This window comes from Saccopteryx bilineata, chromosome 2 (assembly GCF_036850765.1).
Source record: "Saccopteryx bilineata isolate mSacBil1 chromosome 2, mSacBil1_pri_phased_curated, whole genome shotgun sequence".
In the NCBI taxonomy this organism is placed as follows: Eukaryota; Metazoa; Chordata; class Mammalia; order Chiroptera; family Emballonuridae; genus Saccopteryx; species Saccopteryx bilineata.
In genome coordinates this window covers 110,365,161-110,376,615 of record NC_089491.1, presented here as the reverse complement: position 1 = coordinate 110,376,615, position 11,455 = coordinate 110,365,161, and the positions used below count along the sequence as shown (strand labels likewise).

General features: G+C 39.9%; 1 protein-coding gene across 3 annotated transcripts in view; it reads left to right on the top strand.

Annotated features, from left to right (window-relative positions):
• NAV3 (neuron navigator 3) overlaps positions 1 to 11,455 on the top strand; it is a 296,173-nt gene that overhangs the window by 82,645 nt on the left and 202,073 nt on the right. For all 3 annotated transcript variants that reach the window (XM_066257605.1, XM_066257604.1, XM_066257603.1), the window contains exon 7: positions 1,227 to 2,250. In XM_066257605.1, the coding sequence (XP_066113702.1) occupies positions 1,227 to 2,250 (1,024 nt within the window). The remainder of the gene's footprint in view (positions 1 to 1,226; positions 2,251 to 11,455) is intronic.

Below are 11,455 nucleotides of genomic sequence, written 5' to 3'. Positions count from 1 at the left end.
TAAAACATTAATTAGTGCTAGCACTATCATATAAAAATCATATAGTGAGGTTTCTGAGTGGACATCAATGTATTGTAAAGTACCTATTTGACAAAGGCTTCTTTTCCTATGGCCCCAAAATGTAACCCAATTTTTTATTAGAATTTAAAGTTTATTCAGATCACTACAGGAGGCTGCTAGTTAAGAACACAGGCTTTGAATTCAGTTCAAATCCAGGCTGGGTGACCTTGAACAAATTATGTAGTTTTTCTGTGCCTCAGTTTTTTTAATTTGAAAAATGAGAATAATATTAACATAACTTGTGAGGTTGTTATAAGGATTTTATATAAATGTAAATATATGTGTATATATATTTTTAGTAGAATATTTGACCCATATAAGCATAAATTTAGATGCTTTTTATACAACTAAAAATAAACAACATTAACAAAAGTTAGATCATGATTTTTAAGCATATTTAATCAGATAACAATAAGCTAGGCTCCTTGTAGGTTTAAGCAATTTCTCAATATCCACTATATGACATATTCTTATAAGGCTATGTAGAATATCAATTTACTGCTATAAGCTATATCAGTAATTGGAAAAAATATACAGAATTGCTTAGGGGTAAGGATAGTGTTTTGTTCACTTAGATATCTGTGACTAGCAAAATTCATTTGAATAAGAGTCATTTTTTTTTGTATTTTTTTTAAGTTGGAAATGGGGAGGCAGTCAGACAGACTCCCGCATGCACCCCAACAGGATCCACCCCGCACATCCACCAGGGGGTGATGCTCAGCCCATCTGGGCCATTGCTCTGTTGCAATCAGAGCCATTCTAGCACCTGAAGCAGAGGCCACAGAGCCATCCCCAGCACCTGGGCCATCTTTGCACCAATGGAGCCTTGGCTGCGGGAAGGAAAGAGAGAGACAGAGAGGAAGGAGAGGGGGAGGGGTGGAGAAGCAGATGGGCACTTCTCCTGTGTGCCCTGGCCGGGAATCGAACCCGGGACTCCTGCACGCCAGGACGACGCTCTACCACTGAGCCAACCAGCCAGGGCCAAGATTCATTTTTGAAGGCAAAATAAAACAAAACAACCACATCACACAAAAGAATGATGCCACATGGCATGTCTGTCTTCAGCCACAGGAAAAAGACCGGTACGTGTCTGTAGTTAGAAGCAGAGTGGTGTGAAATGATCAAAACTAATCAGCCTCTCCATTATTTCTTGTCTTGATGTCCAGATTCCTCCAAAGGACCTCAACCATCTTCAGGTGTAAATGGTAACATGCAGCCCCCCGGCACTGCTGGCCAGCCCCCCGCCTCCGCCATCCCTTCTCCAAGCGCCAGCAAGCCCTGGCGCAGTAAGTCCATGAATGTCAAGCACAGCGCCACGTCCACCATGCTGACCGTGAAGCAGTCGAGCCCAGCCACCTCTCCCACCCCACCCGCGGACAGACTGAAGCCCCCTGTGTCAGAAGGGGTCAAAACAGCTCCCTCGGGACAGAAATCCATGCTTGAAAAATTCAAGCTGGTCAATGCCCGGACTGCGTTACGCCCTCCACAGCCTGCCAGTTCAGGACCCAGCGATGGTGGAAAGGATGACGATGTCTTTTCTGAACCTGGTGAAATGGAAGGTTTCAACAGTGGTCTAAATAGTGGTGGCTCAACAAACAGCAGCCCCAAAGTGTCCCCTAAATTAGCCCCTCCCAAAGCTGGAAGCAAAAATCTCAGCAATAAAAAGTCTTTGCTACAGCCAAAAGATAAAGAGGAAAAAAACAGGGACAAAAATAAAGTTTGCACTGAAAAGCCAGTCAAGGAGGAGAAGGACCAGGTGACAGAGATGGCTCCAAAAAAGACGTCTAAAATCGCGAGCTTGATCCCAAAGGGCAGCAAGACGGCAGCAGCCAAGAAGGAGAGCTTGATCCCATCCTCCAGTGGGATTCCCAAACCAGGCTCCAAAGTGCCAACAGCAAAGCAAACCGTTTCTCCCGGCAGCACAGCAAACAAAGAGTCTGAAAAATTCAGGACTACCAAGGGAAGCCCTTCCCAGTCCTTCCCTAAGCCCATCACCGCTGAGAAAGCAAGCACATCGAACTGTCCTCCTGTGGAAGGGAGGGAAGCCAGCCAAGCGTCGCCCTCTGGTTCCTGCGTTGGGTCATCGGCTCAGGGCGGTGGGCAGACCACGGGAAACGGTGCCGTCCAACTCCCTCAGCAGCAGCAGCACAGCCACCCGAACACTGCCACAGTGGCCCCATTCATTTACAGGTAAGGTGGCCTCTCTTCATCCACAGTTGTGCATACACATTTGCAGGTCTATGCACTCTGAGTGTAATAATAAGGAAGGTTACTGGAGTCAAGTTTTACATAGTGATTTTAGAACAACGTTTCATTCTGATGATAGAAACCTAGAATTGAAGTTTTCAAGAAAAAAAAAACAAACCTTCAATATTCTTTAATCCTCCCCTCCCCTCCCCTCCCTTCTCCTCCCCTCCCCTCCCTTCTCCTCCCCTTCTCTGTCCACAAGAACTTGAAGGCCTTCAAAAGTTAAGCTGTTTGTTGTCGAAAGCAAACTAGAAGCCTGATGCCACGATGTTCTTCTGTTTGTGCTACTGCTACTACTACAGCTATTATTTTTACTAGTGGTCTTTTACAATAGTTCTCAGTTTTATAGAGTTCACAGATACTTTTGCCTCTGGAGTCAGACAAATGTAGATTCAATGCCCAGCTCCGCCACTTATCAGCTGTATGACTTTGGACAATTACGTCTCTGTCTCATTTTCTTCAGCTGTCACATAGGAAAATAGTATCAATCTCTTAGGGTTGTGAAGAATAAGAGGAATTGGGCTTGTAGGAGTTGACCTTTGAACCCAAATCTGCCTAAGTCTACGGCATGCCTTCCTTTGCCTTTCAGTTCTTTCTGCAGTATAAAAATAAGAGCTATTGTCACTGGAAAAATTCTGGCTGGGAAAATGTCAATGGTAGGTTTATAAATTGTCATTCATAACTTATTTGTAATGGGAAATGCATAATTGCTCTTAAGTAGTATAAAATTAAAAAAATATATATATATACTTTTTTTGAAAAATAGCCTCTATCTAATGGAAAGATTAATAGCTGATGGTGATTTTCCCCCCTTTTCTCAGCCCACTTCCAGGTTATGCTAGGTTATTAATTATTCCTTCTGGGACTCTAATATATGCTTCATAATACATTCTTGCAAATTGAATATTCATAATCCTAAAAATATAATGTTGAGTTCTGGAAGTTAATGGATATCTGATTAGACCTACTTCCTCTACATTGCATGGATATTTGGTATTAAGTTATTATAACTCATTTATCACTAAAATGTGGTAAAAAGTGTTTTTGAATTTGGTGTCACTTTATCCATTTAAAGAATAGATATAACTAAGATCAAGGTGAACATTTTAAGAAAGAAAATTTTAATTCAGTGTAAGTGGTTCCCAATAATTAGACCCATCTGAATGGACTAGGCTGCCTTTTTAAGTGTTAAGGTGATTACTGGAGTTAGTTAAAAACTGGTAGGCTGATCAGTTGCCATGGTTTAGGCAAAGATAAATCAACACTTTTCCATATATGTCCCCAGCAGTCATTTTATAAACACTGTATCATAAGAGATATAAAAACTTTGTTTTTTAAGTCTCTAATGTCTGGGAGCTCAATCTATTGTGGATAATGAAAAAATAAATATAATTAAAATTTTTAAATTATTGCTGTTATAGAAGTACATACAACATACAGAAATAATATAGAAGAATTTTCCTAAGTCTTACATGAGGTCAGAGTCAATAAATGCATCACAGAGGAGATAAGATAAAAGATGACTTAAAGGATAAGTCAGAATTTGACAGGTGGAAAGGAGAATGTTGTGACATCATCCAAATTAGACATTTTACAGTTTAACAACTCAAACATGATGGCAAAAAAGTAATAGGCAAATTATGAAGTGCTAGACGAATGCTAGTAACAGCAACTGCCATAGAGACTAGAAGTAATGTAGTAGTATGCTAGATTCCATAAATGGAACACTAACCATTTGATTAATACCTCCCCATATATGTTTGCAGCTAGTCCTATTGGCTCTTCTTTCAAAACATACCTTTGAACAACATTTCTTTGCCTTTCTACCCCCTTTCCTGGTCCAACAATGTTACTACCAATTTTTATCTAGTTTCCAATGACTCTTCCAACTTCCACTTTTGGCCCTTTCTTATATCATTCTTCATATAGCAAAGACTCTAAACTTCAAAAAGTATTCATCGTATGTGTCATTTCAATTCATGAGACCATCTGTTGGATTTCTATTACTCTTAAAATGTGAAACTCAAACGCCTTACGAAGGTCTGCAAAGCTCTGCATAATCTGGCTGACTCGTTAGCCCTCGAACCATACCCATTCCACTGCCCCCTTAGCACATTGAATCCCCACCTCATGTCTCTTCTCAGCAGACTAATTTGTTGGGTCCTTTACCACAGATGTCCTTTTTTACCCAGAATAACTCTCTTCCAGTTCACAGCAGGCTCCTTCTTCTCATCTCAGGCACCCTCACAGAAGCTATCTCCAGCTATCTGCTCCAAAGGAACACCCACCGTCTCTTGCCTAAATTGTACCCCATTTTCTCTTGTATTTTATTTGTTGAGTTTATCACTACCTGCTATTCCTTTTTTACTTATTAACAAGTGTGGTTTCACCTGCCTCTATCTGCAATATAAACTCAGAGAGATCCGGAGTTTCTTCTTTGTTTATTTAGTAGCATAATTGCCCAGAATGGAACCTACTGACAGTAGGCACAAAAAAAAAAAAATTTTTTTTTTTATTGAATGAGACACCATCATCCTGGGGTAGACTCATCTGCTACAGAAAAACAGAAAAACTGCCAGAATATATTGTATAATGAATAGGAAAATTTCTAAACAGCCTTAAATATTTAAAGAATGAAATCATTCTTTAAATCTTTCTCTTCAGGACATTCATTTGCTTTTTCCCCCCTCCTTTCAGCATCACCTACAAACTATCTATTATGCATAAGGCTTTAAGGATAGAGTGAAACATCATACATCTCATATAGCGTTTTCTTTCCATTGTCTCAATATAGTAGGCCAAAAGCTGACTCTTATAACTATAAGATGAAGCAGGAGGTTTAAAGCTCCCCAGCAGTGAACCAGATTTGGCGCACAGAGGCTACAAAAAAAAACCAGTGGAAAATTCCTTTTAGCTGTTGGAACCAAGGATAGTGGTACTTGAGCTGCATCCGGAATGATAAGTGGGATTTGGGCTTGCAGAAATGAAGGGGCTAGAACAGGAAACATCACAAGGGCAGAACCATATAAACAGAGTAAACCACAAGATAGGCAGTGTGGTTGGTGAGTCGGTCAGTAGTTCTGGAAAACTGATGACCTATTGGAGCATGAGGATAGTAGAAACTGTTGAATGTCAGGAAACTGGACTCTGTGTATGTGTGGGTGTGTGTGTCCACATGTGCCCATGAGCATGTGTGTATGAAGCACAGTGAGGAAATTGCTGTGTCTTCACTGTGTAAAATGGATTGTTAGTGGGAGAGATCAAGGCAGGAGAGATCACATTCAATGGCCAGATGAAGGAGAAAGTCACCAACTTGGGAGGTTTCTTTAAGGCTTCAATTAAAGTTCCCAATTATAGGAAGTAAAGAAAGAGAAGGGGAAGAAAAACAGTTAAAGGGGAAAAAATGCCTACTTATAGCTGTTCCTCTTATTTCTTGTTGTCTTCCATTTAGGTTGTATTTATTAGCCTGGTTTTCCTGTCTGAAGTTCAAAAATGACCTTTGCTCCTGCAGACCTTATACAAAATGCTTCCCCTTTGCCCATGGGTCATTTTTCTCTCCTTGCTTTCACATTCATTACTTTAGAGCAATTTTCTTCATACCCACAAAGATATGTGAAGTAGAATAGTGAAATAATTCATTAAGGAGAAAAGAGACCTACGCATTTTCTTTTTCTTTTTTTTTTTTTCTTCCATTTTTCTGAAGCTGGAAACAGGGAGAGACAGTCAGACAGACTCCCGCATGCGCCCGACAGGGATCCACCCGGCACGCCCACCAGGGGCGATGCTCTGCCCACCAGGGGGCGATGCTCTGCCCATCCTGGGCGTCGCCATGTTGCGACCAGAGCCACTCTAGCGCCTGGGGCAGAGGCCACAGAGCCATCCCCAGCGCCCGGGCCATCTTTGCTCCAATGGAGCCTCTGCTGCGGGAGGGGAAGAGAGAGACAGAGAGGGAAAGCGCGGCGGAGGAGTGGAGAAGCAAATGGGCGCTTCTCCTGTGTGCCCTGGCCGGGAATCGAACCCGGGTCCTCCGCACGCTAGGCCGACGCTCTACCGCTGAGCCAACCGGCCAGGGCCGACCTACGCATTTTCCCTAAACCTCCGTCTTTTTAGCTGCGCCCAACAAAACTCCAAAATACCTGTTACCAAGATTCAGAATGCAACTCTTTTTAGTACATTCTTTTCACTTTTTTTTCTGACCCTTTGTAGTAAATGCCAAGAAAACAACGTATTGGACTTAAAGCAAATTCTTAAAGTCAAAGAGCACAGAATCAGGGTGTGGGCAATTTGGAAAAGAAAAAGCCAGTCCTTAGAGAAGGCAAGGCAGTGTTCCACAGAGAGGACAGTAATCATGCTCTTTAAACACATTAATTAAACATGAGCAGAGGCCCTTCATACACACTTGATTTGTACATTTAGGCCAAGAGAGTCTGAAGTTAAAGGTTTTTAAATTTCTTTTGATATATGATGTATTTTACCTAAAAGCTTCATGGATTCTCAAAAGAGGTTTTTGTTGTAACAAGTTTTTGTGAGATTTCAGATTTGCCTGAAAGTAACATGAGAAACTGACAATGATACTATGTTCTAAAAGACAAAGAATGAAAAATATTAGATCTGAAAATGCTTACTCGCATGGTTTTAAGTTTGACTTATTTGTTGCACAAATATTGAAATGTAGAGCTTATAACTATCATGCAGACAAAAGCTTTTGTAAGCCCTGCAGCGACGATTGTGGATTATGCTGCAATTGCGGTTTTATGCGAACTGGGCATAATTGGTCATCAGCACAAAAAGCTTATTTAATGCTTGCCTGACTAGCTTAAATTTGCTAGATTTGATATATATATCTGTGCATCAGGTAGCAGTTTGAACTCCCTCACACTGCAATATTTTTAAGATGGAATACAGAGCCATGTCTAGAAGAGAGAGGGCCTGCTGTGTAGAACACTGCTATAAGTTGGCATTCTCTCAGCAGAAACCTTATTAAAGTACCCTTTCTATAGTTGCCTTGCAGGATTCACTGCCAGAATTCCTAATCAAACCACTGCCCCACTGCCATATCTTCTTTCTACATGTTATTTTTGCTTGGGGAAAAAATTTTTAACTTATGGGGAATTGGCAAGAATAGTACAAAGAACTCCCATTATGCACTCAACTCAGTGCACCTAGTTTTCATGTCTTCCTAACATCGCTCAGCCTGGAATGGTTCTTCAGTATTTCCTGACTTTCATGACATTATTATGTTGAAGGCAGGCTTTTGTGTGGAATGTTTCTTAAGTTGGGTTTGTCTGGATATTTCTTCATGATTATACCCAAATTTTATTTATGTAAATATCTATGAATAGGTATTGATTTATTTGGAATGTCACAGAAGTTAATGCTGTGCTTTTCCCATTGCATCCTATTAGGTACAGCACAATATTGATATTTTCCATTTTGGTGCTGTTAAATGAATCACTTGCTTAAGATAATGTCTGCTATGTTTTTCACTCTTGAGTTACTTTGCTCTTTTTTTACTTACTAAGTACCTTTGTGGAAAGTATTTTAAGACTGCATGTCAAAACTCTATTATTTAATATGCTTTTACCCTTAAATTTTAGAACCCATTGAGGTTCCTTGCCTGCATTAATAATTTGCTCCAACGGATGTCAAATGATTTCTAATTTTAGATTATTCCTTCTACATTTATGCCCTGACAATCCATTTTAAGAAAGAGATTCCTCTTTTCCTCTCTCTCTCTTTAAATTGGATGGGCTAATTAATGGGTTACTTCTGTGGGGCCAAAGTTGGTTCACAGTTGTTCGTATGGAATACAATGCAATAATTAATAAGTAATAATACAAGAATGAGTTCTGTCTTGTGTACTCACAACTGTAAACCGACTTTGGTCCCACCTTGTGTTTATGGAATATAATCTACTGATATTACTGTTTCTGTTTTTGTTTTTTGATGCTTGAATTTTCCCAGATTTGACCATTGGAAGCCCCTTCAGGCTGATTGCAGTCCCATTACTTTCTGAGAAGTTCCTTTCTTTTAGGCTGAAGGTGTTCCTGGTGTACCTTACACTTTCACTCCCATGGCTACAGCTTCCATCTAAGGAGCCCTGGTTTTTTTCATGGGGAATGATATTTAGAAAACAAGATTTCCCTGCTTCTAAGTTTTTTCTAAATGGTGAAATATATGTAGGCACACACACACATACATATATGCTTCTCTATATCATTATTTATCTCAAAATCTATTATTATATGTAAATATTATTATGTGTGGCCTGGGCCCTGGCTGTCATCTGGCTGCCTTCCCACCAGGATGGAGAGGAGAGAGCCAGCCTATTGCTGGTTTTGAAAAGATAATTGCTTATCATTCCCTTGTCTTACGTTTATAAAGCAGGAACGACAAGATCATTAGTTCATGTTCTTGACTCAAACCAGTTCTACTTGTATCAACATTTATGACTCTAATCATATCAAGATGAATCCACAGGGAGATATATATTTAATATAAATCAATAAGTAAATCCATAGTTATGAAATTTAAAGATTGATAATATCTATGATTTATTGCTGAGTTCCTTCAGATGGCACATAGAACAGCTTCTTTTTCTTATGCATAAAACTTAAGGTGACAAAGAGTAAAATCTAGGATAGAGCAGTACATAGTGTCACATTCAGATATTGTCTTGTTATCTTCAATATTCAGGTACTTTCTATTGTTTAGCTGTCGTTCAGCTAAGGGGACCTCAAATTCACTAAAGTACTCAGTGTCCAGTTTGAATCAAGTCAAACTGTAGGATAGTGGTTAATAGGACAGTTTTTACAGGTTAAGATGTGGGTTGAGTACCAGGTTCCTATGTATGATAAAATATACAACTTCTAGAACAAAAATGCCGTAACCTGATTGGCTTAAATAAAAAACATTTATTTCTCACTTTCTGGAGGCTCAGAAGTCCAAGATCAGGAGCTGGCAGGTTCAGTATCTGGTGAAGGCCTTTCTTCAGGGCTCACGATGACCACCTTCTCACATGTCACAAAGGACAAGAGAGCTCTGTGATTGTTTTGTAAAGGAACTAATACCATTCATGAGGGCTCCGCTCACATGCCCTAATCACCTCCCAATAGTCCTACCTCCACATAGTATTATATTGTAGATTATGTCTCAGGATATGAGTTTGAGGTGGGGTGAAGGGGTGACAAACATTGAATCTATAACAACAGGATTGGGTGGTGTTTGAGTGATATGCCGTAAGTAAAACACAAGGCATCGTATTTGGCACATGATAAGTACATGTAAACAGGAAATAGCTTTTATTTTAATCACTGGTGGTGCCTAGAATTTCAACCACTACAACTCTTAGTGACAGACACTAGCCCTGAGGGCCCGGCTTCTTAGAACTCTAAATCAAATGGCATTTTCTCAATGCTACATCTTATAGTTTTGATAGGTACTTGTAACATGTTGGCCACCTTGTAAATGCACAGTAAGATAGTGTACCCATGACTGTGTCTGCTAAATATTTCATCATGATGCTCATTTTTCTTTTATAGTAAATATGAGGGAATTGCAATATCGCTTTATATGGGAACAGTGAATGAGGCCACTGCAATATTTCAAAATGTACCTTATTCTCAGAAAATACTATTAATTCCAAGGTCAAGGTCCTCATATATTGTTTCATGAATCAATCCCAAAACTTTTTATTTGACTGGAATGAAGCAAGCACAAACACAGAGGACATATTAGAAGTCTTTAAATATCTAGCTGAACTTCTTTGATCATATGTATAATTTTAAATCTTTACCAGTTAGCAATAATTGTTTCTCTAGAGATGGGAGTTAAAATCTTATTCCAAATAATGCAGTGGAAATCCCAGAGATGTGAATGGCTTGTGACCTATGTAACATAGAGATCTGGGCCCATTTAGATGTGTAAACAAACCAAAGATGACTACTAAGTTCTTTTTCTAATCATTTGAAGTTTAACTTCTTCCTTCATCAATTTCTTTCCCTATCACTGCTAATGTTGGTAACATGTTCAGGGAATACCATAGAAACTTAAAAATAAGGTCAATTAGATTGTCTTGTGACTTAAACTAAAAACACGTTGAAGAGTGAATCAGCCAGAAATATACACTACCACATTAAAAAGTAAAATTAAACAATGGCTTCTAAGACACTACTGAGCTGTCAAAAGCATGAATACTTTTTATAAAATAGTGTCTCAGGCAGGGGAAGTGGGGACCTAGCCAATGGAACTGAGTGCTATCTCTCATACATTGGGGAAGATAGCCATAGTTAGATCCTGGGGAATACTTTTTAAGATCATTTCTTGGAGCAAAGCAAAAACTCAACTTCTAGGAATACATTCTGAATACTCTTTTGCATCATAGACATTTTCCTAGAGGGATATACTGTGAATGTTTATAACCAACATGGCCATAAGCATTCAGGCTCCTGTGACAGCTGTGGGTCTATTCTGATAAGAACCAATTGGCATTGGGGTTTAGACAGCCATCTGAGCCAACTACTTAATGTGACTCAACTTCTGAGTGATGGGTCTGTGATTCCTGAGCCTGCATGACTATAAGCCAATCCTGGCTCCCAGCCAGTTCACCAAGGCACCATGACTGAGGCTTCTTGGCAGACAGCCAGTATGCTTTCCCTGGGGTCTCCAATCTCATTACCTACTCTCCATTTAAACATATTCAGCAAGTAATAAAAAATCCTTGGAAAACTTTAGACAGTTTTCTTCCTTTCCAGGAAGAAGGCTAAAGAACAGGTCAGGGAGGTACAATGACCCACAAGAAATAAACCCAGTAGAAGAATAGAATTATAGTGGACTTTAGAAGTGAGTAGGGAGGGGTAAGGAAATTCTCCTATCCTTACACAGCTTTGGAGTGTCCCAGTCAGAAATAAATGCTTAGTGAACACAATGCACAGGCAAAATAAAGATAGACTCATAGATAGAGAGCAGGCTGACAGCTCTCCCAGGCTGGGTGGGGAGGGTGAGGGATGAAGAAAAAAAGAAAGAAAGGAGAGAGGAAAAAATTATGAACATGGACAACAGTGTGGTGATTGTCAGGGGAAGGGAAGGGGGTGGGGGGAAATGGAGAAGGGTGTGGGGGGATAACTGGTGATGGATGGAGACCTGACTT